Source organism: Anastrepha obliqua, chromosome 3 (assembly GCF_027943255.1).
Source record: "Anastrepha obliqua isolate idAnaObli1 chromosome 3, idAnaObli1_1.0, whole genome shotgun sequence".
NCBI classification, from domain to species: Eukaryota; Metazoa; Arthropoda; class Insecta; order Diptera; family Tephritidae; genus Anastrepha; species Anastrepha obliqua.
Window position 1 is genome coordinate 128,360,670 of NC_072894.1, and position 26,501 is coordinate 128,387,170.

Sequence of the window (26,501 nt, forward strand, 5' to 3'; positions counted from 1 at the left end):
TTGTTATTCAATTTCAGTTTTCTCTTTATAATTATTTTTATCCGATCTCTATCGTTCTCTATCTCTTTCCTGTTTTTCATATCCTATCTTTATATTTATCCTAACGTTTTTCTCTATCGATGTATTTAAATTAGCCTTCAACTCCATCTTAAGTATTCTTTATTTTTTTCCTCATCTATATACAGTGTACTCTATCCTAACGGACACCTCCCATAAGGGGACACTTTTTTCAGTACATACCATAAATCCTTAACTCCTAACCCTCCCATAACATATTATTAACTTTTTACACTTTTCTCAAAAGTTTTTCTGTATTCACGAAGATAATTGTTTAAACTTAATCTGAATCTTGTTCTTAAGCAGCTGCTTAAAACGTTTCTTTTATTCAATATCATTATTAAAGCATACATTTAGGGGACATATATACATGTTTTGGCATTTGTATTAATGTAATTTTTTAATTAATTATTTCCCATTATATTAAAATTATATATACATATTATATATTTCAAATGATATACAATTCATCAATCCTTATGAATCTTGTTCAGTTCATTAGAATCCACTTAGAAACAACCAGTTTTTGTGCGAAATTTCCTTGCCGAATTTAGTTAGCGGAACAGGTCAGGAACTGCACCAACGAACTGCTCATAGCTAGGAAATCGCTCCGCCCAAAAACCAAATGGAATTAATGTCAGACAAAGAATGTCTGAAACAGAGAAAGTGCAACTCACAGCCACAAAATCTGATAAGATCCAATTTGAGTCCTATTTCCCATTATTACCAGCAGCAAACGCTGATATCGCTCATTGTTCATGATAAGAAATAGATATGAGTAACCGGTATCTGTAAGTAATAGACAAAATTATAGATTATAATGACGTCACATCGATTCATTTTGCTCGATTGGTCGAAGGCAAATGAGAATAATGATCGACAATACTTCATTTCATTTGGATACACAGACCCTTTCAATCGAGTATTTTTGATATGGAAAGATATAGATCACTAACATTCCATGGCAGTCGATCAGTTCGACTACTTTTTCATTTTTTTTTTTCGTTCCTACGACAGTCGGTTCTACGTAACCGGAACGACACGGTCTTATATCCGGCCAAGTACTGTCACTTCAGCAGCATTCCTCGTATATGCACGGAGAATGTTTATGCTGCTACAACAACAACAACTAATTTTTTCCAGAAATACAACAAGTGAGAGTGATGTGAAATCAACTATTTCCATGAAGCAAATATAATCAGCACCCAAGATCGCCTGTCCAAAAAAATAAAAATATTTGGCTTGCCTCTCAAACAAGTTACAAGTTGCAGCAACAAAGATCGCGCTGTAGGAAGACGGTTTATAGCTGTGCCTTTAAGTTCTTTAATCAAAAATCCCTCTATAATTTAAAGTTTGAGAATATTGGAAAGCAACCCTAATATTTCATAGTGTTGCCAGACCTTGAAAGTTTTCAAACATATATCACATCTTGGCTCATAAATTTGAATATTAACCCTTTCGCGATATTGTTGCCATATGGCAACAGTAAACTTTAAAAGGCCGTCAACACTCTCTTGTAAAAAATATCAACTTTTTTGTTACATATTTTAAAAAATTGAAGTTTAATGGTTAAACAGAAATAAAATAAATAATAACCGCCCCTTATATTATATATCGGTAATACAACATTTTTAAAGAAAGCCTTCTGGCATATAGCACTTCTCTCTGAAATTTGTATTTTGCATTTTTAGATTTTTGAGGCATTTTGGGCAAATGTTTTCAACGATTTTTGTATAAAGTATATAGAAAAATGTTCAATCTGTCATTTGGCATATAAATATTTTTTCGCTCGCAGCTTTAAAAGCTGTGCTAATTTTTAAAACTAAGCTTGTTGCCATATGGCAACAAATTTCTCGTAAGGTGTTAACTTGCATTAGATTGCAGAAGAAGTTTATTTGCGATTGAAACCAATACAAAACATTTGTTGCCATATGGCAACATTAAAAAAAAGCACTTAACAAAAAAAAAATTATTTGTATTGTTATTGGTCCTAAAATAAATATTCAGACAAAAATTTGGATTTTTTGGATGGCGCAATAAAAAGATGTAGCGAAAGGGTTAAAGAAACTACTACAAAGTTTGAGTGAAATGCATTGAAATATACATACATCGCCAGTATCATTTTAATTCAGTGTGGTGAAATCTCAAACCTCATCTTTTTACACAAAATAATTTAAGTGGTACATTTGACTTATGTAGCATTGAACGAGTAGACAAAATTCTAGTAAATAAAGCTTTAAATAGCCATTCAACTAGGTACAATACCGCTTTGAAAAATATTTCGGAATATATTCTATCTTTACCTTTATAATATCCTAAAACTTGTCAAATACTATTCACCAATAAAAATTCTAAAGTTTAATTTCAGCTCTTTACAAAAGTTTTTTCGATTTGGCAACTCCCGTTTTCTTCGCTGGGAAATTCGTTCGCAGTCGTTCCAATTGGCAATTGCTCGCGTGTGGATTTTCTTTGCAAATTTTTGCATATATTTTTTAATAAATAAGTACGAAATATATTTTATTGAATAGTGTTTGCTACTTTTGAGTTGTGTATATAATTGTCGTATTAGCTAAGCGTTGTCCAATAGAAATAATACAAACCCAATCAGGCATAGAAAAACTGGAAGTGAGAACTGGCAGAAGTTGCTGTGAAAGAAAACGGAAAACTTGATCCTCTTCTTGTTGTTTGTCGGGAGTGCTACTTTACCTTTATATTGTGAAGAAATTATAAAAAAATTGATAAATTTAAAGTTTTTCTAAGTCATTTGGTTTTATAAAGCTTTGAGAAAATTTAGACTTTTGGGTTTTCTGTGCTTGTTTTCTTCACCAACAATTCGTTAACCTTTGTTTTTTAATAGAAATTTTTGTCTAGTCTGTTGTGCCCTGTTTTCGGTAGTGGTCATTCAGCATTTTTAACGTAAATATAAGTGCTGGCGTCAAACAGCACTCGCTTTGCCTTTAACAAACGATCATTCACTTAAAATTAGTGTATTTATTTTACAATAGAGTACATAGACGACCCTCTCTCAAGTAAGTGCCGACGTAAATGTGCAAATATATATGTATATACAAAATCGATATTAATACCTATGTGTGCACATAAACGATTTATTGTTTAGTTAAAGTTATACGCGAAGGAAGTGTATTTTATATAGATATTACTATTTCAACGTAACGCTAAAAAAAGGTCATATTTGAGCTAATCAAATAAAATCAAATAAAAATTCACTTGCAATGGTGACAAGTGGCAAATGACCCAATCAAAAGGCAGCAATTTATCGTCATAGGGATATGTTCGAAGCCATGCTATTGGAACCATTTTTTGTGAAATTGGACAGTTCTTATAGGACGGAGATGTAATAGATAGACACCTATCCTCCCACACTATGTCGCCGGACGTTTCCATGATCGTCTGGTATACGCTTCTAAACGGAACGGACAGATAGGCTTTATATTCAACCAAAGATTTTAATACTAGTAGAAAACTTTCAACATAATTGAAAAAAGTTCTGTTCCTACAAGAACAACAGCCAAATCATGCAAGATCTTCAGTTTGCTGTTAAAAACCTTGATATGTATGCATAGATAAGCTTCCAAAGAGAAATTGTGGTTGTGGTCACTACAGACTTTTACAATGTTTTTTTAAAAACCCCACTAAAATTTATTTGTGCTTTTACACATATCTACATATGTACATATCAATATATCTTATCTAAAATTTTGTGATAAAACTAAAAATTACCAACAAACAAATCTAATTAGAAATTTTCTCAATCCCATTGTTCCCCTATTCTATCATTTATTCTTAAGAGACATTAAATTAAGAGAAAATACGATGAAAAGAGTATTGCGTCTAAATTTTCTTACTTTTATCAAAGCGTAAAGCCCATAAGTTACCTCAGCCCATCGGCTTTAGAGAAGGGTAAGCGTATAGGCAGGTAAGTGGAAGTGTGTATGTAGAAAGAATTCCAAAGACTCATTGAATAGCTTCGGCTGCGGTTCATTGTGTTAGCAAATAATATCGATGCCGTCAGTGAGTTTTGGTGCATCAACACGGCGCGAACATTCAGACGAGTCTCGTTAACCTTTATTTAGCTTTCGATTTCAAAGAAATTTTCTTTCGTTTTCGCCGGCACCTTTATTGTTAGTTATAGCCTAGAGTCAATCAAAGTGCAATTGAAATAATAAAATCTCTCTGTTAATGCCATACAGTTTTAAAGACTGAAATTTTAAAAATCTTATGTAAGCATATTAATTTCCTTTGGTGAATAATAAAAAAAAATTAATTAACAAATTTACATTCCCGTCCGTAATTCAACGCACCATATTATCGTTGCTCTCTTTTTCGAGCTCTCTTCTGTTGCTGGGAGAGCGCAGTTAATTGACGTCAAATATGATCGCGCCTGTTCGTTGTTAAGAGGAATTAATAGTGAGCGCAACAGTACTTTGATATTCTATAGTATCTCCAGCTAAGGCGACGTTGGTGAAATAAATTTACCTAATGCTTACACATCTATCAGTCTCACCTGTGTAACGATGTTTTTGTATCAGTCCGGTTTGTGCTAAGTGATCTTTTTTTGTTGCATTTGCCACTTGCTTTAAATTTCAATCGCAAATAAAGCGTGGAGATAGCGCCTATCTCGAAAGATACAAAAAGCTAACTGCGGATATGTGCTTCGAAAAATGTGTATTTAAATTATAAAAAGTTTATACCTATATTCGTTCTACTTAGATGAATTCAGATAAAAGTTGTTAATTTTTTCTACCAATTTTTATAGATCATGTCGCACCACAGCGATGATCACCTTCTGCAGGCAGGAAGTGATTCTTTCTGGGAACCTGGCAATTATAAGCGCACCACCAAACGCATTGAAGACGGCTATAAGTGAGTTGAGGGAAAACATGCATTACATACATACACACTGCGAACGATAGCACATCAATATTTTGACCAGTTTGACTATTTGGCTATTGAGTGTTCAAAAAACCACACAAATCCAGTTTTATACAAAAACTTTGATTTTTTATAATATTTTTCCGTGACGGGGTGCATATTTTCTCCATATAAGAAATGTACGACGAACTTGCACTTTATTATAAGTATTACACTAAAGTTGAATAAGCTAAAAACTGCATAACACAAATTTGTCTAGAGATCCTGAATAAATACATGGAATTTTGATGAAAACTTTGAGAAACGTTTTTGTTAGGCAATGTGCTTATAAAAAAATCATCTTCAAAATTAGTCAGAATATTGATGTGCTATCATTTGCATATGCATACAAGACATACATACATACATACATACATACATTTTCATATAAAATAACGTTATGATAAAAAAACGCTTCATAAAATATAATTAAAACCTTTACTTCCGATTCAATAGGCTTTGTAATGACTTGCAAACTCTAATACAAGAACGTGCTGATATCGAAAAAGGTTATGCGAAGAATTTGCGTGCGTGGTCGAAGAAATGGGGAGAACTCATCGAAAAAGGTAATTAAATCAAAGATAAAAAATTTAAAATTAGAAGTGGGGTTTTGCCATTTTGAGAATAACTAAAACTAAAATACCACTGCAACTAATAATCTGAATAATAATAATTTAAAGTGTAGAAGATTTTGGAAATGTAAGCACTTCTGCCAAGCGGATGCCGTTGAGAGCATAACTCATATTCGATCGCCTTAGTGCGATTTCTTCTAAATTATTTAAAATTGTATTAAGCAGCTTTGTTAACATTCTTTTGATTGGTAACATTGCACGTACACATATACTTCCATAAAAATAAACGCATTGCTATCTACAATCTGGCAGTAAATATATTATATAAATTATATATGTATGTACCTATAAGTCTACTACATAAGTGGGGCATACAATAAAAGTTTGTTCATAAAAATGCTTTACCCACATATTAGTTCTTTTTTGCTACATCTGCAAATATTCCCTTAGCATTTCGTTCTCTTTGATTGTCACCATGGCTGGTAAAGGCAAAAACAAAAAAAAAAAAAAATAAACCACTTACATTCTTTTGCTGTGCGATTTTTGTAAAACTATATTGGCCTCTTTGCTTCTTTTGCGTTCTATATGCCTACTATTGGTTTCATTGTTATTGGTCAGTTTACTTATGTATTTTTGTTTAAGATTGTCATTTTGTGGGTCACACTTTATGTGAAATTTAGGTATTTTTGTGAGCTGTTCTTCATTCTTTCTGTTCAGTAATTTGCCGGCATTGTCACTTCACCGGTATCAAATCGACGGTTGTCGGTATTATTTTGTTCGGTTTCTTTTTTTATTGCGTTAGCTTTCAACTAGTTGTGATATGATACGATGTACCTCCATATTTATGTATGTGCTACCAGTATCTCGCTTCAGTATCAATTTTGTTATATATTTTAGTTGTTGCATTTGCTGACAAAAACAATTGAAAAATTTTGCAGTAATTTAATATTCGTTGAAAATATCGAAATTAGCATTAAAAATAATATATGTATAAATAATTATTGGAAATGAGATTTGTATTATCCTACAATTTCATGAAACATCCAAGCAATATGTTTCCGATTCGGGACCCACTTGAGGAGTGAAGCATAAAAAATAAAGAGAGACATAATCTTAAAAAAATTGTAAAACAAATAGAAAAAAATCGGAAAAAAGTATTTAAGGATTAGCAGAATAGTTTTCAATTAATCAATTACGAATTTTAAAAGAAGTTTACTATCTTTAGCCTGGCACCTTTATTCATTATGTGATATTCACGTCCTGGGAATAAATTCCATTTTTTTTTAAAGAAGCTGCATTGCATTAAAATTATTAAAAACACCTGTAAAAATTTAGCTTTGGCTTATAAATGTGCTACATTACGTCATTGAGGTATTGTTCCAGCGTATAAAACTAGACTGTAGCAAACACTGACCCTTTAATTGCGATAAGCCGATGATTTAACAAATGCTAAGCAGTTAATCAACCGAACGTATTCAACGATCACCAACAACGCGTATTTACTCATGTTTGCACACAAGTTTGTAAGCGCATTAGGGTGAGTAGTTGTGAATATTTACTCATCCCCCGTAGCTAAATTGGGCTTGCTTCTGTTCAGTTTGTTGGAAATTAATCGGCATATCATCCATACCAAAATATAGCAAAAACATTATATCAAGTCTAGCGTCTCTATTGCCAAATCCATTAGCAAAAGTCCAAAAATAAAGTATACCACCCTAATGTATTGTATAAATAAGTACATGGGCAGTGCAATAAGCAAAAATCAAAATACGAATAGACCCCATAATCGGTGTTTGTTGACGAGCGCGCCGTAGTTGTGACTAGAAACTGTAATTGGTCAAATGAAGTCATGTTTTTAGTCGCAATGTTTAGCGTTGAACACTTAGCATGGCCACTCAAATTTGCATCATCGCAGTCAATATGAGGTATCCGCGAACTGTCATTGATATGCGAATGTCGTTAGTATTGCCATTACGTTTGTTGTCATCGCTCATTGGTAATGTATTGCAGTATACACGATTTGCGATGCGCGGCCTGATGCCCGTAATGCGAGCGAGTGTAACTCTAGACGCCAGGCAGGCTTGATGCCATGCTATCTATCTGCGTTGTTGCCGGCCACTCGTGGGTTTAGTAAGGCACCAATTTGTTGTTTAGATGCGTTTGTGTTTACATTATTTTTTTTAATATTATTTCGAATACTTTTCTTCGTTGCCTTAGCAGAGTGCCATTCCAAAGGTTTCAAAAATCGATTGCGATTGTTGAATGCCTACTGAGGTGGCCTGAAATCGACACACACTTGTCGCTGAGAGATTTTTTAATCAGTTGGTATGCCGAAGAGAGTAAAAATTAAGGAAACTTAAATTAACTAGAGCTATTTTATATTGGACAATAGTAGAAAAATATTTCCAAACAACAATGCGAAGATTGATTAAAATTTTTAAATTTATATATTTTTCGAAATACTGCGTTAGAACATTAAACACAGCAACTTTGACAATTTTTATTGCAAATGTTTCCTACACATAAGTGACAACAATAATGAAACGTCAACGAAGAAATTTAGTATATTCAAGAAAAAAAAATAACACAAACCTATTAAACTTCAATATTTTACATTAAAAAATTGTACACACAACAGCGAAAGTGTACGATTTACTAATAACTAAAAGTCCATAGGATATCGCACTTGTTACGTTAAAGCGTAACAACTCTAAAAGAAAAGGAAAAGAGTAACCACTCAAAAATTTGTTATTTTAGCGCAACTACTAAACAAATAAGAATGAAACAACCGTTATATTGTTTTTAATGATATTTTCTTGCAATTACATATTTTTTCCCTTGTAATACCTATATTATTAATATTTACGGAAACAGTTTTTCGTCTCTACTGAAAATGTTCAGATTTTGAATTGTTACGCTTTAACGTAACAAGTGCGATATGTGGTATGCTTTTGCATCAATTACACTCGTAAGACGACTTTTCACAGAAAACACCAAATTTTTTGTTCCGTCTGTATAATTATTTTGCCATTCCTGCTTGTATTAGACACTTTCTAACTTTTTTTCTAAAACATTCCCCAAATGTTCTATCTTATTCAGATTCGAAGACTAAGGGGTAAAGTGGGAGCACAAATTTCCACTTGTGAAGTAAATACAGGGTGGGCCATATAGCGTTTGTTTTTTGAACCACCTATTTTTTTGAGAATGGTAACACAAATGGCATGTCAAATGTGTTCATAATTTACTTAAAGGTTTGAAATTTACGAAATAGGACGCTATACACTTGAACAAAATTGGGAAATATTGAAAACCTATTTCCAAAGTGGTGAGTCTTCTTCTTCTTCCGCGGTTACAGTAAATGGCGAGCGTTACCGTGACATGCTCAACGAGTTTTTGTTTCCAAAAATTGAAGAGGATGACATGGACGACTTTTGGTTTCAACAGGACGGTGCAACTTGTCACACTGCCAAAGTTACACTCGAACTTTTGGCTACCGTTTTTGAATTCCGATATCAATTGGCCGCCTCGGAGCTGTGATTTAACTCCGTTGGACTATTTTTTGTGGGGAGCCGTTAAGGGGTTAGGTGGGTTACAGAGGTTCAAAAAAAGGATATTTTTACTATTTTTTTTTTAATATATACAATCATATATTTTATTTAAACAATTCAGCATATCAAAGATACATATTTAAACAGTATTTTGTGAAATTTTTATTTAAAAATTCCGAAAACTCAGCCGTTGGTACCTCATCTCCCTTAACGTCTCACAAAAAAATGCTCTTGCCGTGAACAGCATAACTCATTATTGGTTCATTTAAAATCAAAAAACCAAAAATATTTCGTTAGTACATGGATAAATCTCGTTACTGGACGAAGGAAAAAAAAATAAAATTTAATTTGAATTTTTGACAGACTTTGAACAAAAAAACACATTTTTTGGTCAAATTTTCGTCATGTGTTGGCTCGAAAAAATTAGTTGTAATAAAAATAAAAAAAAAATCCTTCGTTCAATAACTTGATAATGTTATTCCAAAGATGTGTGCAAAATTTGAACAAAATCGCTTCATAACTTTTCGAGAAATCGTGTCCACCGACTTAAAAAATCGAGTTTTGAGATAAACGCGTATACCTGCGAAACTCTGCATCGATTTTTTTAAATTTTCAAACCCACCTAACCCCTTAAGGACAAATGCTATGCGAACCATCCAGAGACGATTGATGCTTTAAAACACGAAATCAAAGCTGCCATTCATGAAATTGGAGCCCAAACAATAGAAAATGTGCTTAAAAATTGGGTTGATCGAATGGCCAGTCGTGGCAGTCATTTGAACGATATTATTTTTCATTCATAAATGACAATGTTCAATCTTCAAAATAAAAAAAAAATTATTAAAAAATATTGATTAGTTTTTTTTTATAGCCGATTCAAAAAGCAAATTTTACATGGCCCACCCTATAAATTCATATAAGCTCAAACTTGTTTGTTTGCAGTCATTGTCTTAGGGTGCGGCCAGAGTGAACGCTGATGCCGAGCCGAGCCGAGCCGAGCTTATTGACGCTTATTTTCATGCGAGAAGAAAATTTGTATATAACACAGTGAATGCGAGAATCAGCGCTGAAATTTTGTTTATTCCATGTGTTTTGCTCTTATGTCATTTAATTTTGTTGTTCATTTGTGTTTATAAAATTGCTGTACACGGTAATGGATTCATCTGATGAAGAGTATTTTGCTTCTCCTAGTGTGGTTAATGCAATTATTAACACAAAAGAGTTTGGAAAACATCCAATTACACTAAAAAGGAATGAATTTGGTGAATTTCATCATTTATATAATGATTTATCTTATATTTATTTCGTGTGGGGAGCCTGAGAAACGGCTACCCCACTCCATTGGCCAGTTTTTTTTCGATTTTCGTGGTGTGGTGCACTATGGATTCCTTCCACCTGGCCAAACTGTTAATAAGGAATATTGTTTAAGCGTTATACGTCGTTTACGTGAAGCAATTCATCTAAAAAGACCAGAATTATGGGCCAACAACTCTTGGTTTTTGCATCACGATAATGCACCGTCTCACACTGCACTCGTTCTTCGTGACCATTTCGCCAAAAATTCCACGCATATCGTTCCGCAACCACCGTATTCGCCTGATTTGGCTCCGTGTGACTTCTGGCTATTCCCAAAACTCAAGAGGCCACTCCGGGGAACGCGTTTCGAGTCGATTGAGGAGATAGATGCTGAATCGAAGAAGGTGCTGATAGCTATACCGGAAATGGACTATTTGGCATGTTTCGGGGATTGGAAAAATCGTTGGCATAGGTGTATTTTATCGAGAGGGGATTATTTTGAAGGGGATGAAATTGATTTACAAGAATAAATAAAGATTTTTCATTTTACAACCAAATTCACCTTACTTTTTGCCCACAGGTAAAAAAAGAAAATATTAATCCTGGCAATCCTAATAAGGATAATGGAAAACTTTTATCAAATTATTGCATTGTCATCGGTCCTTGATAGGTGTGCAAAATTTCAAGTCGATCAGATTTTTAGAAGCCAGTGAAAATTAAGTTCAAAGATTCCGTTACATTCCTACATACATACATACATACATACTTACATACATACAATCCGACCTAATAAAAGTGTGTTAAAAACACAACTGCACTCTAAAAAGTAAACATCAACAATCCAAAAAAGCGGGCAAAACGCTTTGAAACTATTTTCTCGCACTCATCGGCTTTGCTCTCTGCTCCTGTCGGCGCTCACTGTGTTATACACAAGCTTATTTGTATTGACTTGTATGTAACCAGTTTTATCGCACTGGCAATCTTTATCGCACTGACAATCTCGGCTCGGCTTTCAGCGTTCACTCTGGCCGCACCCTTACACCGTTTGAAATCACAGTCGAAAAAAATTTCTGGGCGCTTGATTTAAAATTGGCTTTTAAAGCAGATAAATATTTCCTATTACATTAGCTGCCATTGTGCCCAAAAACTTCAGAATGCCGCCATCATGTTTGATCGTAGGGGTGTGGTCTTCCTTTAGCGCAGTATTCGCTTTTTCCATAAACTTTTCAAAAATTTTAGATTCCCGATTTCCACAGTGCTGCGATTTTCCAACACATTAAAAATTGTCCATCTAAAGTGATGGATCTTCGTTTGGACAGTTGTGCAGGAGCTCTTCCTGCGAGATAGCTCTTCCCCTTCTTCGTTTAGACAGCTTCTACAGAAGTCATGTGTCTACACGCCTAGCCTCTGGGGGTGTCTGCCTATGAGAAAGTGCGCCGTTATAACAGAAATCACTGTGTTGAGACTATCTTTATTCTGGCTTAGAAGGAATGCTGCTCATTTAGCGCTGAGAGTCAATCACAATTGTCGGGGGATTCTGTAGGTTGGGGTGTTACGCCCTCTTTCATTAGTTTTTTTTTTAACTTTCGCAAAAATAATTAGAAAATATCAACGATTTTTTTATTGCTACCTCATCCATAAAGAGTGGTTATTAATTGCGGAAAATTATTCTTCTTTGTATTCATTAATGCCAATGATATCATCCTTTTATTTGAAGCAGTTACGGTATTTAAAATATTTTGATGCAGCGCACATAGCATAATTATATGCCTACGCCTTTTTTTACATATGTACATTAGTACCTTTTTAGGAGAAGTTCATGCTATAACGCATATACATATATTGTTGTTGTAGCAGTAGGGTCATCGATCGTCATCGTCAACCTCATTTAACAGTAGTCACTGGTAACTTGCTTTTTCGTATGGGGTGGTCCTGAGAGAAAGAGTTGTTAGATGAGCAGGGTTAAGAGGGGGCGTGCCAACTATTGTCCTATTATAGAATATTTGATATTTCGTAAATTCTATTTTTTAGCTGATTGAAAGTAAAATTATTTTAGTTTGGAATTAAACCATATCCATCATTATACTAAGAAATAGTTAAATTTTTTATACATATTATTGTGCTAGGGCTATTTTTCCGAGCAGGCAAAAGAGGGGAGAGTTGTTGCGGATATAGATGCCTCTGTTTTCACTGACGGATCCAAAATGGAGTCTGGAGTGGGAGCGGGGGTCTACTCCAAATCAGCCAGCATTTCGGTCTCCTATAAACTGCGTCTTTCAAGCAGAGGTCTTCGCGATCCTGCAGGCATGCAAAATGCTTCGGGATCGCTGTTGGGAGGGAGACATTAATATTTTTTCCGATAGCCCAGCTGCAATCAAGGCGCTGTCGTCGCCGTATTGCAGCTCTCTTCTCGTGAAGTCCTGTAAGGAGGAACTTAAACGCCTCGAACGTGCAGGAAACAAATGAAATTGCCGATGAGCTTGCCAGGAAGGGGGCGGCAGAACCGAATCCAGCTGCCCTCTTCTCAGACATCGGTATCCCCTTGGCCGTCGTTAAAGGGAAACTACACAACTTCTTTCTAAGAAAAGCGCAAGACAGATGGAGGTCTGTCTCATCGTGTGCCATTTCAAAAGCACTATGGCTTCAATACGATATAAAAAGAACGCTTAACGCAGTGATCACCGCCATTCAATTTCCAAGCTCATTGCGGTGATCACTGGCCATTGGGTGATCGGCACTCACGCGGAGAAGCTTGGAATTCCGTACAACCCCCATTGCAGAAGCTGTGGGGATCCTACAGAGAAAGAGACTGTGGAACACTTTCTCTGCAGATGTCCGGCTTTGGCGGCTAGGCGCTTGAGATTCCTCAGTGTCCCCTTTGGGGATGACTTGATGAAATTCTCCAGCCTAGATCCCTTTTCTCTCCTCCGCTACATCAACAGCATTGGATGGCTGTAGACGGTTTTATCTCCTCCCTTAATCCTTTCACAGGTAGTGGTCCACTTTATGGTATCAAAACGGCACGTAAGTGCTACTTGTAGCGTACCTGGGGTACTCTTGCCATCTTACCTACCTACCATAACATCTCAAAAATTACACGACGGTCTGTTCTAATTCTAATTCCAATTTATATCCGGCCAAAGACAGGGTCCCGCACATGCACGGGTCATTTTTATACTGCTGTAACAACAACAACACCCCTCTTCCTTTGGCCCGACCCCGTCGATGACTTCTATGAAGCACTTAATAGAACGATTCGGTCCCTCAGATATTTAAGAATTCGAATTATTCTTTAGCCGACGCAAACATATTATAAATTGTATGACATAATTGATTAAAACGTGTACTTTATATTACCAGGCCCCGAATATGGCACTACCGAAGCTGCTTGGAAAAGCGTACTCACCGAGTCGGAACGTATCAGTGACGTTCACATGAAGATTAAGGAGAACCTGTGCAACGATGTGAGCACCCAAATAAAAAGTTGGCAAAAGGACAACTATCATCACACGCTGATGCAGATCAAGCAACGCAAGGATATGGAAGATTTGTTTAAGAAGGCGCAAAAGCCTTGGGCCAAATTGCTGGCAAAAGTAGAGAAAACAAAGTCTGATTATCATGCAGCCTGCAAAACGGAGCGCAGTGCCACCAATCAAGAGCGCAATGCCACAGCCGATAGTTCACTCTCACCGGATCAGGTGTGTATAAATGTGAGATGAAATTGAAATTCTTAAAATTTAACACCAAATAACCACTCAACATCAACAAGAGTCAGGGAATTAAGTTTTAGCCCTCGTAACAATGTCAAGTTATTAAATATTTTGTCCGGAGAAAACAAATATTTTTGCATTAAAACTAAAAATCATTGCCGTCGCGGCTCTTTACATTTTAGTATGCAAAAATGGGAAAATCCGTATTGTACGAGTATTGTGCATGCATCCAAGACAACATAATTAAACTTCGCTTCACCAATTTGTGTGTGCTTTTACCGTTTATGTGGGACTTTATTTTTAATGACCTTCCCACATTGTTAACTGATTATTAGAGATAAGAGCGATATTTTGTTTGCGTATGAAGCCAGGCAAAAACCTCTGTGCAACTCGCATTTTTAGATAATGCCGAAAATTCAATATAAATGAGTCATTTATTAGGCGTCTGCATATGGGTCGAAGTATGCATACTGGATACATACGGCTAAAAACTATTTGTCTTATGTGTATGCTCGAGTCTCTTAATTGTTGGAAAATGTATACAAATTAAAATACATTCATTCCTCGCAAATAATTTAGTATCTAAACTTTTATTTACCTACAATAAAGCCTAGTGTCACCGAAGAAAGAAAATTAACGATTTCTTGAAAGCATTTTTTTTGTTTTTTTTTTTTTTTGTTTTTTTTTTTCTTACTCTATATTAAACATCTTTTGACCAATTTTGGCCCATGGATAGAGGATAAGGGTTAAGCTCAAAAAGTATCTAGAATTATCATTAAATAATTTGACTGGTTATATATTTTTGGCCTTACAAATTTCCCGCAAACGATTTTTTCATATATCCCCAGGTAAAAAAAATGCACGATCGCGTGCAAAAAACTAAAGATCAAGTGACAAAATGTCGAGAGAAATACGAGCAGGCCATCGCAGAAATTACCAAATATAATTCGGTATACATCGAGGATATGACGTCGGTGTTCGAAAAGTGCCAAGCCATGGAGAGAACACGATTGGTATTCTTTAAGGATGTTCTATTCAACATTCATGCCTGCTTGGACCTCACCAAGGTGCAATGGTGCGTGAGTTGTTTTATTCTTTGATATGCATAATACATTTATGGTAACTTCACAGTCTGCCACAAATCTACGAAGAATTCTACCACACCATAAATAACGCAGACCAACAGAAGGATCTAAAGTGGTGGTCGAATAATCATGGCGTAAATATGGCTATGAACTGGCCAGCGTTTCTGGTATGTAATGTGTTTGCAGCAAATATTCAATGCAACAAGATCGATATATGTATGTATTTTCGATTCTCGTGCTTCTATTTCAGGAGTACACCGAAGAATTCCGAGACATAGCAAAGGGCAGCAAATCAAAGGAGGCACTTCCGGCAGCACCAATAACCCTAATCAACCAACGTCCTGTTTCTGAGGATCCCCATGTATGCATAGTATTGTCCTATCTGTTTTCCAACAAATTCTCTTCCCTCTTTATCGGTATTCACAGCACTCATTTTCTCTATTTGCAGGAATATAATACGAATAGTCTAAAGAAAACATCAGCAAATTCCAGTAAATCTAGTGGAAAAGTCATGCAACAAGATTCTGCGTCTTCGCCCACAACAGCGACAGCGTCATCGGCTGCGACGGTTGCTAAAAGCGCAAATACAACATCGGCTTCAAACAATCGTAATTCAAGCGTAACGTAAGTGAATCCTTGAGCCTGCAGCTCCCACTTGACAGTCACCCAGCGATAATATCACTAAAATAAAATAAATAATTGGCGCGTACACTTCTGTTAGGTGTTTGGACGAGCTCCTCCTCCTATTTGTGGTGTGCGTCTTGATGTTGTTCCACAAATGGAGGGACCTACAGTTTCAAGCCGACTCCGAATGGCAGATCTTTTTATGAGGAGCTTTTTCATGGCAGCAATACACTCGGAGGTTTGCCATTGCCTGCCGAGGGGCGACCGCTCTTAGAAAAATGTTTTTATTAATTTTGCTTTCACCGAGATTCGAACCAACGACCTCTCTGTGAATTCCGAATGGTAATCACGCACCAACCCATTCGGCTACGGCGGCCGCCGCGATAATATCACTAAGGTTATTAATTTTGAGAAAAAATTCAGCATGGAACTGGACGAAAAAGTATTAAAAGAGGTTCAGGCAAATTGAGAAAGCTCACTGGTATTTTCACAGGTCATTACAAGTTGCGCAGCAATCTTTCCAGACTCTTTTCGTTTCTGCGACCAATCCCCTGAAACTTCAACACACTTTCTTCACGAATGTAATGCTATAGTGCGAAAAAGAAAAGATATCTCGTTTGGAAGAAAGGCACATGCGCTCACCCCAACCCTGCTCCATCTTAGGTTTGTTCAGAGAGCTGGGCTTAGATGAGGTACTGAGATGGGTAGAGGGCACAAAAGACAGTGAGATGAGGTCGGTCCTACGCTACCAGAACGTCCCGGATTTATATCCGGCCAAGGACCATCACTCCAGCAGCATTCCCTGTACATGTATGGGGATTGTTTATGATGCTACATTGCTACAGTAGCAAACCTCATTTCCATTCATTCAAGTTAATCTTCACACAACACATATCCATACACACACGCAAAGGGGAAAAAGTTGCCACATATTCAAATCGAAACCAAGCTCAGATTTAAACTGAAAGCTTTCACATGTACTTGGACAAATGCGTGCCTGTAACAGCTCAATATCATAATCAGAAAAAAGTTTGCATTTAGAGTAAAAGTAGCAACCATTTGTCATGAATTGTGTGAAAACCTGACTGTCGTTGCATGACATTAATTCTGTGTTTTTTTATAATCCAGTAATGGCAATGGCAAGCCTGAAGTTAATCCATTCGAAGAGGAGGAGGAATGGGATGAAGGCGACAATGTGTTGGTCGATAATGGAGAAAAAGGTGTACCAGTTAAGGCTTTATATGACTATGAAGGGGCAGAAGATGACGAGCTAACATTTAAGCAAGGTAGCGATGATTCAACATAACTAACGCAATAATTACAATATTTCTAATTTCATTTGTCTTCAAGGTGATGTCTTTGAGAAACTTGAAGATGAAGATGAACAAGGTTGGTGCAAAGGACGTATGAATGGACGCGTTGGGCTTTACCCCGCAAACTATGTAGAACCGTTACATACGTAAACATATGAACAATTCTTGAACAATTTAAAAAATTATAAGTAACAATTGAATGCCAACCAGGGAAATATTTAGACATGCGAAACACGTTGCATCATTCAACTCGACACAAAATACATTGAAATTATCATAGACTAGCATTTTTTGTTTGTCTTACAAAGGAATCGAGAGAAACCGGAGACAAAATAGTAAGGAATACTTGAAACACATCACCATTAGAATCATATTTTGTGATTGTAGCCAATTATTTGTTCTTATATATCAAAATTGTATACATTAGATATCGAACGATTGCTTAAAACAAATCGAAAATGAAAACAAATAAGAATGAATAAGTCTTGTCAGCTTATTTATAATAGCAGTGAAAAAATTTAAATGTGATTTTAATCATATATGTTAGTTGTTATCACGCTGAAAGCATTTCAAGACCAAATTAAAGATTTTCTTCCTTTCAAAGTAGTGTCCAGAATCCAATTCTTTCACAAATCCGCGCTCTATTTAAGTAAAATGGAAAATTAAAGGCAAATGGGGTGGTCCAAATACAAGTATCTTTTTGAAAATAATATTTAAAACAAACACACACACAAAATCATTCATTTTGGTATATTTTACGTCTTTGTTTGTTTGCTGAAACCAAAGATCGTCTAAGATCCCACGTTTTCAACAAACAAACAAAAATGAGCCAATGAGGTCACCACTTTAAGAATCCAAACCCCTGTGCATCGCGACAATCAGTTGTGGATTTTATGTATCCAGAATGAAAGCAACAGTGTTTAATCAGTCACAGATATGAAAATGCGCCTCGCCCCGCAAAGCGACGTTCCGCGAGGGATGGCAGTCAAGCTTCCGATCGGGAAAGGATGACAGTGATACCTGCATTTGGGCCACCCTGTGTGTTCATTAAAATCTTCAACTCAAATTTACTTGTTGCTAATTGTAATTACAATTTATGTTTACTAAACAAAAATTTGTATTAAGGAATTCAGAAAGAATAAAAATATGTATAACTTAAAACCTTCATTTAGAGTGGGCTACAAGGTCAAAAGATATATGAGCCAGTTTAGATAGTAACATCCGTTTGTTACTGTTTATGCCGATCGAGCTTTCGTTTTAGTACCCTAAAAACCGTCTCATATCTCTTTGGATTTTAAAAGCACACTCTACCTTCCACTTGCTATTTATAAGTCCAAATAAATATATGGATATGTATAAATACAACCATATGCTGTATTTGAGTGGAAAAAATTGTAGAATATACACTTACATACATACATATGGGTCACTCGTTTCGAACTCGAACATAATTTAGACTTTTTCAACATACATCCAAAAACTTTTATTTTTTATAATATTCTCCGTTAATAGGGATACCGGTATACCCTCGATGTAAAATACCAGGGAATTCGTATTTCTAACCATATAAAGCAAACAAATTTTGTGACTTTTGAATACAAAATCAGACGATGATCGAAGCTTGTGGCGTGGCAGCTTAGTACCTCAAAAGCAAAACTTCTAAAGATGAACGCCCTAATTTCTCGCAACAGCTAAAAATGTTATATCCATATTTAAATATTGATAAAAAAACACACAAAGCATCGATAAAGGTAGAGCGTATTCCGACACCTTCCAAAACATCAAAGTATTATAAAAAATAAATCGTTTTTGATATGCATGTTGAACATATTTTTTTTAGAAATTTTGTGGATCTGGAAAAGAAAACACCCTAAAACTATTCGAGAGGAGGATAGAGTCCGACATACATATGTATGTAGTTTATGGATGAATTAAATCCAAAAAGCAATATTACACACGTAGTATAATTGCATGATTATGCTAGTTAAAATAGTTTTACTAATTAATTGGAATGAGAAAAGATTGAAAAATCAGCGCTAGAGATCAGAGTTACGCGTAAGGCATTTTCTTATTTTGTAATGAACCTGTTGTTGTGGAGATAATTATTGTATTATTTAACTATACCATATTTTAATGAATCTGGAATCGTGTTTTATTGTATTATATTTTTACCTTGGTTTACCCTTTTTAAGATTTTACTCTTGTAATGTGCAAAGAAATTTAGAACTGCTTGCTGCCGTAAAAGTTTTAGGGATGAAGTTCAAAAAGGGAAAACACCACCTAATAGCCAAACTTCAATTAAAAATAAAACAATAATATGAATTATTACCATTATACAAACATACACGAATGTAGCAAGTATTTATATAATTATAATTTACTAAACTTATACCATTTTGAAAAAAAATAAAGAAATATGAAATACGTTGATTTATATATAATGCCAAATTATTTAATTATTTTATTTTATAAGAGAAACTGAATCCACCGGACTGTTTTGAAAAAACTTTTTGCACACTTTTTAATACATTTACATGTGTGTACAGGGACTATATCCCTACCTACTTTTTTATGTATTTTTGAGACACATATCGTTATTTAATTTCATTCAATTTGAAGAGAAAATGTCTGATCAAGTCTGCCGCAGACTGCCTCAGAAATGAAATGTTAATATTTTTTTAATGCACAGACGGAACTTCCTGAATTTTTCCACCATCCACAGATCATTTAGGCTTTATCTTACTATGAAAGGCGCGATTGTAGTGCAAATACCACAAACACTTTTCTACAGGGTGCTGATGTCGAAGTGACCTACGTTTTTGACACCACACGCTGCGTTCATTTGTCTCCGTTTCGTCGTACGCACTCGTCGGCCAACGAAACGCATAACATGGCACGCTCAAATAATAATTGGCGAATTTGTACAATTGTTTATATTGTTGGGACTGCATTTGCCACCAACTTATCGGACATTGCTCTAAATCCAAAGTTGGCTCACATTTGTAGCGATTAAATTCCAACTCTATTGCATCTTTTGGTTGTGATGGCTCAGGAGACAAGTTGTGTGCATTTTTGCGGCTTGCCGCACCGCTAATGCGATGAAAAAACGATCGTAAACCTACAACAAAGGTATGAGATGAGGAACAATGGCATAATCAACTGAATACTAACTCGATTTCGGTGCAACTTGGGTTATGGCGCATTGCTGGCTTTGATCCAATTTTATGTTTGAGGGGGGCACAGTCATTAGACGTTGGAATCGCTGACAAACTGCCTCCGCCAACTCCACACGCTGGATATTGTCAAAAGTGGCGGCTTTTTGTGACTGATGTGTCGGATGTCGCCTAGGCTGAATGAAATCGTGCTGAAAGCGCACATCGAAAAGTACTGCCTCAGAAAAAAATGAGCACTTTGCTATGCTAAATGTACAATCAACAGCAGATTATAAATAAATCAATCGAAAAAAGTTCATTTTGTTAAATATTTTGCCTACCTCTGGCGTAGTTCATCATTAATGACTTGCTGTGCCGACTGTAGATAAATATTATCGTCAGTGTTAAATACCAGGAAATGCTCTTCGAAGAGTTTCATAATCAATGGACGCACAAGTGTACAGAGAGGTAGCGGTTCTGTGTTTATTGTATCAAGAGTAATCTATTAAGTAAAATGCGAAAAATATTAAAAATCTTTGTAGATTCAAATGGGTTGAGCGTATACTTTTAACGGGTTTAAGTATGCCATGAAAGACTCCAACTCGGAAGACAATTCACTGTATTGCTTGCCAGTTTCATTTGGGATGTCCAGAAAATCTTGCAGAAATTTCAGTTTCCACCAGGGGCAATTCAAGTGCGGTTCCGGCAAATTTAAATTCTGAAAAGTAAAGCATTGAAATATGTGTTGACGTTTTACAAGACCCCATGCCAAGATTTCTTTACTATAGTTTACAATGTATTCATGAAAAATAACACCTAGATCTACATATGTATACTTATCGCTGATTTATTTCATTAAATAGTTTTAGCTATAGGATTTTGCAATAGCGCAAACGATTACACTTAGATCTTCATTTTCTTTAATGATGAAAATTTACCGATTTTATTTGTTGCTAATGTATGTGAAATATTTAGATGCCCTTTTAAGGAGTTATACGCAGTTATGAAGCAAATAAAAGACGGGTTGTCAAGGATTTATCCTGAAGAAACTTCAGAATATTTTAATTTGAAAATTTTTGGCGGTTATAAAAGCATCCTTCAAGAACGTACTAAAATTTTTTATTTATGAAAATGTTGATTATAGAGCGCGCTGCAGGCGATTTCTGGAACCTCCTTTAAAAAAAGACGATTTACGGTGTACATCGTAACTCAGGATTGGATTATCTGAAATCAAAAAACCAAACAAATTTTGTTAATATATAGGGTGATCAATCATGAGGTGCTTTTTTCAATAGTTAAAAAAAAAAACAAAAATGTAAATTATGTTCAAAACCTTTATTTATCATTTGAAAGGACATTCTTTGACATTTACTTTTTGAATATGACTTCATTCAAATGTTGGCCGCAACTACGCTTAAGGTGGTCCATTCTGAAGGTCCAATTTTCAATCACTCGTTCGAGCATTTCGACTGGTATGTCGTGAATAACACGCGTAATGTTGGCTTCCAGAGCTTCAATCGTAGCTGGTTTATCAGCATAGACCTTGGACTTCACGAATCCCCAAAGAAAAAAGTCCAAAGGTGTGATATCACAAGATCTTGGTGGCCAACTCACAGGTCCTAAACGTGAAATCAGCTGCTCTCCGAAATGACTTCTCAATAAAGTCATTGTTTCACGAGCTGTATGGCAAGTGGCTCCGTCTTGTTGAAACCAAATGTCGTAGAGATCATTAGATTCAATTTCAGGTAGCAAAAAGTCCGATATCATGGTACAGTAGCGAGCACAGTTACGTTGCGGCCATCATCATTTTTGAAAAAATATGGACCGATGATTCCACCAGCCCATAAACCACACCAGACCGTTGTTTTCTCTGGGTGTAAAGGTAGCTCTTGAACCTGTTCTGGTTGCTCTTCATCCCAAATACGGCAATTTTGCTTATTGACGTAACCATTGAGCCAGAAATGCGCCTCATCGCTGAACAAAATTTTGCTCGAAAACAGCGGATATTCTTCAAACGCTGATTTTCATAATACAGTTGAACAATTTGTAGACGTTGTTGCGGTGTGAGTCTTTCCATGATGAAATGCCAAACGCTGTTCAACAAATCCACGATGACAGTTTGCCACAACTCGCGCGCGATCTGTAAAAAAACGCAAATGAAAAAAACTCTTAATTGATCACCCTATATTAGATTATCTAGTAATTAATCGTTCGGCTAATCAAAATAGTGAATTTTCACAAAATTGCAGCTTTTAAAAGAAATGATTTCGATTTTTACGTTAAAATTTGGCCGTAAATTGATTATAAAATGGAAAATAAGTATCAGATTTACAAAAGGAACGATTAATTACTAGAAAATGTATCTTTAAAGATTGAGTTAAAACGGTTGACCGATCAAACAAGCCGTTTTCGAGATATCGTGTACACCGACTTGAAAAATGCCGTTTTGAAAAAACACGTTTAAAGTTTCAATACCTACCTTAAAACGTGCCGAGGCATCTCTACATATTTAGGTATAACTCCGAAAGTATTGCTTAGATCTACTTCAAATTTCGTGCGTATACTTTTGTATATATGTACATTACAAAAATGCAATAAAAAAATTCGATTTTTTTGAAAGTCATAACTGCGTATAACCCCTTAAGGTAGAAAGCTAGATTTTTTTTTCAGTCATTGTCTGATATCCGATTTAGCGTTATATTTTGAAATAACATATTAAGGAGTTATATAGGCTTTCACACTAAAACGATTGTGGAGATTATGTTCCTTGGACGTGTTAAATTTTATTGATCTAGAGGAATTTAGCGCTTTGTTATATTAAGTTTTAATTGGTAAACATACCTGGCGTAGTTTAAAAATATTATTGAACATTTGAGACACCTCGTCCTGTTCAAAGATTAGATTGAGACACCGAGTTAGCAATGCTTCCAAACATGGAACCACTTCAATACCTATTAAAAACGTTTTACTATGAAAACATGCGGTTAAATGTTAAATTCCAGGTATTAATACATACCGTGAGATGTGGCAAAATTCTTTATTATTGAGTTGTCTTTCATCGTTGTTACAATGGCCGCGCAACGGTTGAGATCGAAATCCCTCAGAACGTCATGCAAGTCTATTTGATTCCTACAAACAATTTCTTCATATAGGACACTTTCCAATTTGTTATCAAAGTCGAAATTAAGGAAATTAATATATATGCTGAACACAATCTGCTCCTCGATGTCCATATAATTTTCAATACTGAGTGAATAAGGTTTGTCTTGCTGCAACAAATTTGTTGTAACGTATTTTTTAAGAATATATTGCATTTGACCATAGTCAGCTAATATTATTTTCTCAACTTCACATTTATCCACATTAGTGATTCCGATGGAGTTAAGTAGCTGCTTAAAACCCTGTCCTTGCAATAAATTAGGTGGCAGCATGTCAGTAACCAACATATTCGCAAGTAATTCAATGTAGGAATCTTTTTCCCCCAGCATTGTATTTGATATATTTGCTTGCTCATGAAGATTCGACGGTGAATCATTGGAGTAGTCGAACATCGATTTTTGAGTGAGATCATTATCAAGAATTACTGGTTCGCCCTCTGCAAATTCATCTGCCTCATTGTGTAAAGTCTCAACAACAAAGTTATTAGCACAACTAACGGTAACGTCTTCCACTCCATTCGTTGCTAAGGCATTGACCGTTTCTGAACTGAGTAACTCGTAACCGCACCCATTGGTAACAATGGTCTCATGTTCCTCATTATGTCCGCTTTGTTGATCATCCTGAAATTCTTTTTTGTGCAAAGAGTTCGGCACTGCTACTGTGCCCTGATGTTGATTACGACAGTTCTGTAAGTAAGCTCTTGAATCAAATGAATCTATACATTTATTTCTATTCTCAATACTAACCTCCTGGCTAATGGACAACGTTATTTTATTGGATTCACGACAACCTGCGCTTAGTCGTTTAACTTTTAAAAGGTTATCCACATTTAAATCTTCTGAATTGGACCGTTTACATGATTGCGCTTTTACTTCGCTCTCTTCATCCGCTTCAATTTCGTTCAAAATATCTGTTGAAGCGTCATCACTGTCGCCACCATCCATATTAGAACTGCGGGAGAATGCCGAACATTGTTGCCGCTGCTGGTGATGCATTTCATGCAATCGCTCTGGATGCCGTGATATAAGGTGTGTACGGAGATTAGAAGTATTTTTGTTGTAAGTGATGGCGGTACCACATAATGTGCAGATGATCTTTTGACGGGTCAAAATTTTATTGGCACTATCCGAAGGAAACCCAAAATATTTCCAGTAGGGGCTCCGCATCGATGCCGGAACAGTCGTGTGCGTGTATTCGATCGTTTGCTTTTCAACACAATTTTCGTATTTCATCTTGTAATATTTAATTCAATATTCATTTAATATAACTTCGCCATCAAAACAGTTTTCAGACATTTGTTTTGTTTACAATTTTTTTAACTCAAATCATAATAATTCTACGAACACATTGAACGCGATAACAATCAATGAACGAATATGCTTTTATACGAACGTACGCAACGGATCTCACATTCATCAACGTATCGTAGTTCCTATCCGTTGCCCGTAGAATAAACAAAATTGAGCAAAACTTATCCGAAGAAAACAACTGCGTTCTTTTAGTTATATATTTACACAATACATCGGTTTGTGTTTGGTTATATCGACACAATGTTGCCATTCATCCTTTTCAATACAAACTTTTTCACACAATTTTTAATTGTACATATAATAAATTAAAGCAAAAGCCAACAAATGCAAATAATTCATTTATCTATAATAAACATCATTCAACTTTGTTTTTAAGTTATTTGAACAAAAATTAAAATTTTTCTAAATCTATTCTGTAAATGATTTCGAAATGTACTGTTTGGCAACACTGTGTGGTGAGAGAGTAATTAGCTGACACGATTCTACAGAAACTATCCAAAATCGCACAACAACGTCCCGATCTACCACACGGAAGGGAAGGTGGTGAGAATTCATTTACATGGGACTCTCATTAGTTTCAACGTATCGGCTGAATTATCTATGTCAGCTGATATGGGCGCACGTTTACGTTCGTGAGTGTGAGCACCACTGACTACTGTTGTCGTGGATATATGTAGATATTTGTTTTTTTGCAATTTGGTATTTTGAATGCCAAAATTTCGGTCAGAATGTAAACAAACAAACAAGGCAACAACAAAAAACCGGATCTCTTTAACAAATCGCAAGAAAAAACAAATCAGCTGCTTTAGTAACTTACCTTGGTTAAATTTCGCCTTGCATTTTAAATATTCAGCCTAATCATAATTATTTCTGGAGTATTAAGGGAAAATTGGGAAAAAATAAATGAAATAATTGAGTAATGCATAAAAGCTGTGCAATAAAATGAAAGAGTAGCAACACACAATTCAGCGAAAGCCCAAAAGTAATATTTTTGGCCCCTTGCCAATACTTAACAGCTACCAAAGACATTATGAACAGAGTAGGAAGCTCCCTACAGAATCAGCTGTAAAACAGTGACACAATTTTGTATAGCTTCAAATATTTTATATAAAAAATTATCAAAAAAGTTAATAAAATTACTATTATTTTTATTGTACTCTTTCTAATATAAAAGATAAAACACCAATAAAAGTTTTTCACAAAAAATCGTTATTGCTAAAACATTCATATTCTTATTACTAATACTATAGCACATTTCTGGTTGCTTAACTTCCTGCTTGCTGCTTTAAAGTCCTGTCGCGGTTCCAGGATTTTCTTGCATCATATTTTCAAACAACTGTAATTGGCTCTTGTTGGTAGTAGAACTCAATTTTTATTATTGTTTTCTATTGAAAAATTTAGGTTCCATATATTTGTGTACTCCGCGCTCAAACTTGGCTGTGGGAAAATTCGTTTGAAAATGCCATCACATTCTCCCATTTTTTTGCATTCGTGATGCCTAATTCAGAGAACATTTACACTATTTTTATCCTACGTTGTACAGAATACACCTTCTTCTTCTTCATTCTTACTTTTATCTCAAAGCACAATTTCCCGTTGTCGAAGTGCGTTAAGACCAAGACGAACCTTTTAAAGAAGATATCAGTAGACCAGCTGATTTGTTTTTTTTTTTTTTTGCTTCGTCGTGTGCATTAGAATGCCAGCATAAATGAAATGAAGAAGAGCCGTTCCATTCGCTTCACC

General features: G+C 35.4%; 2 protein-coding genes across 6 annotated transcripts; one reads left to right on the forward strand and one right to left on the reverse strand.

The window, feature by feature from the left end:
• The first annotated feature begins 2,453 nt into the window (after positions 1–2,453).
• Positions 2,454–19,588, forward strand: LOC129243105 (protein kinase C and casein kinase substrate in neurons protein 1). 5 transcript variants are annotated; one of them, XM_054880233.1, is made up of 11 exons: positions 2,461–2,560; positions 2,915–3,086; positions 4,835–4,941; positions 5,446–5,555; positions 13,766–14,115; positions 14,964–15,190; positions 15,247–15,367; positions 15,451–15,561; positions 15,649–15,824; positions 16,953–17,110; positions 17,175–19,588. In XM_054880233.1, exons 3-11 carry the CDS (start codon positions 4,838–4,840, stop codon positions 17,285–17,287), a joined length of 1,470 nt encoding a protein of 489 aa, XP_054736208.1. In that variant the 5' UTR covers positions 2,461–2,560; positions 2,915–3,086; positions 4,835–4,837; the 3' UTR covers positions 17,288–19,588. The 5 variants fall into 5 exon arrangements, with proteins under 5 accessions (XP_054736207.1, XP_054736208.1, XP_054736209.1 ...); XM_054880232.1 differs by lacking the exon at positions 2,915–3,086 and having other exon boundaries at positions 2,454–2,560; XM_054880234.1 differs by lacking the exons at positions 2,461–2,560; positions 2,915–3,086 and adding an exon at positions 4,077–4,298.
• Positions 19,456–24,829, reverse strand: LOC129243104 (uncharacterized). The gene is made up of 7 exons (XM_054880229.1): positions 24,195–24,829; positions 23,306–24,134; positions 23,131–23,240; positions 20,855–21,007; positions 20,631–20,791; positions 20,309–20,556; positions 19,456–20,255 (listed from the first exon to the last, which is right to left on the reverse strand). Exons 1-7 carry the CDS (start codon positions 24,678–24,680, stop codon positions 19,861–19,863), a joined length of 2,382 nt encoding a protein of 793 aa, XP_054736204.1. The 5' UTR covers positions 24,681–24,829; the 3' UTR covers positions 19,456–19,860.
• Between the last annotated feature and the right edge of the window lie 1,672 nt (positions 24,830–26,501).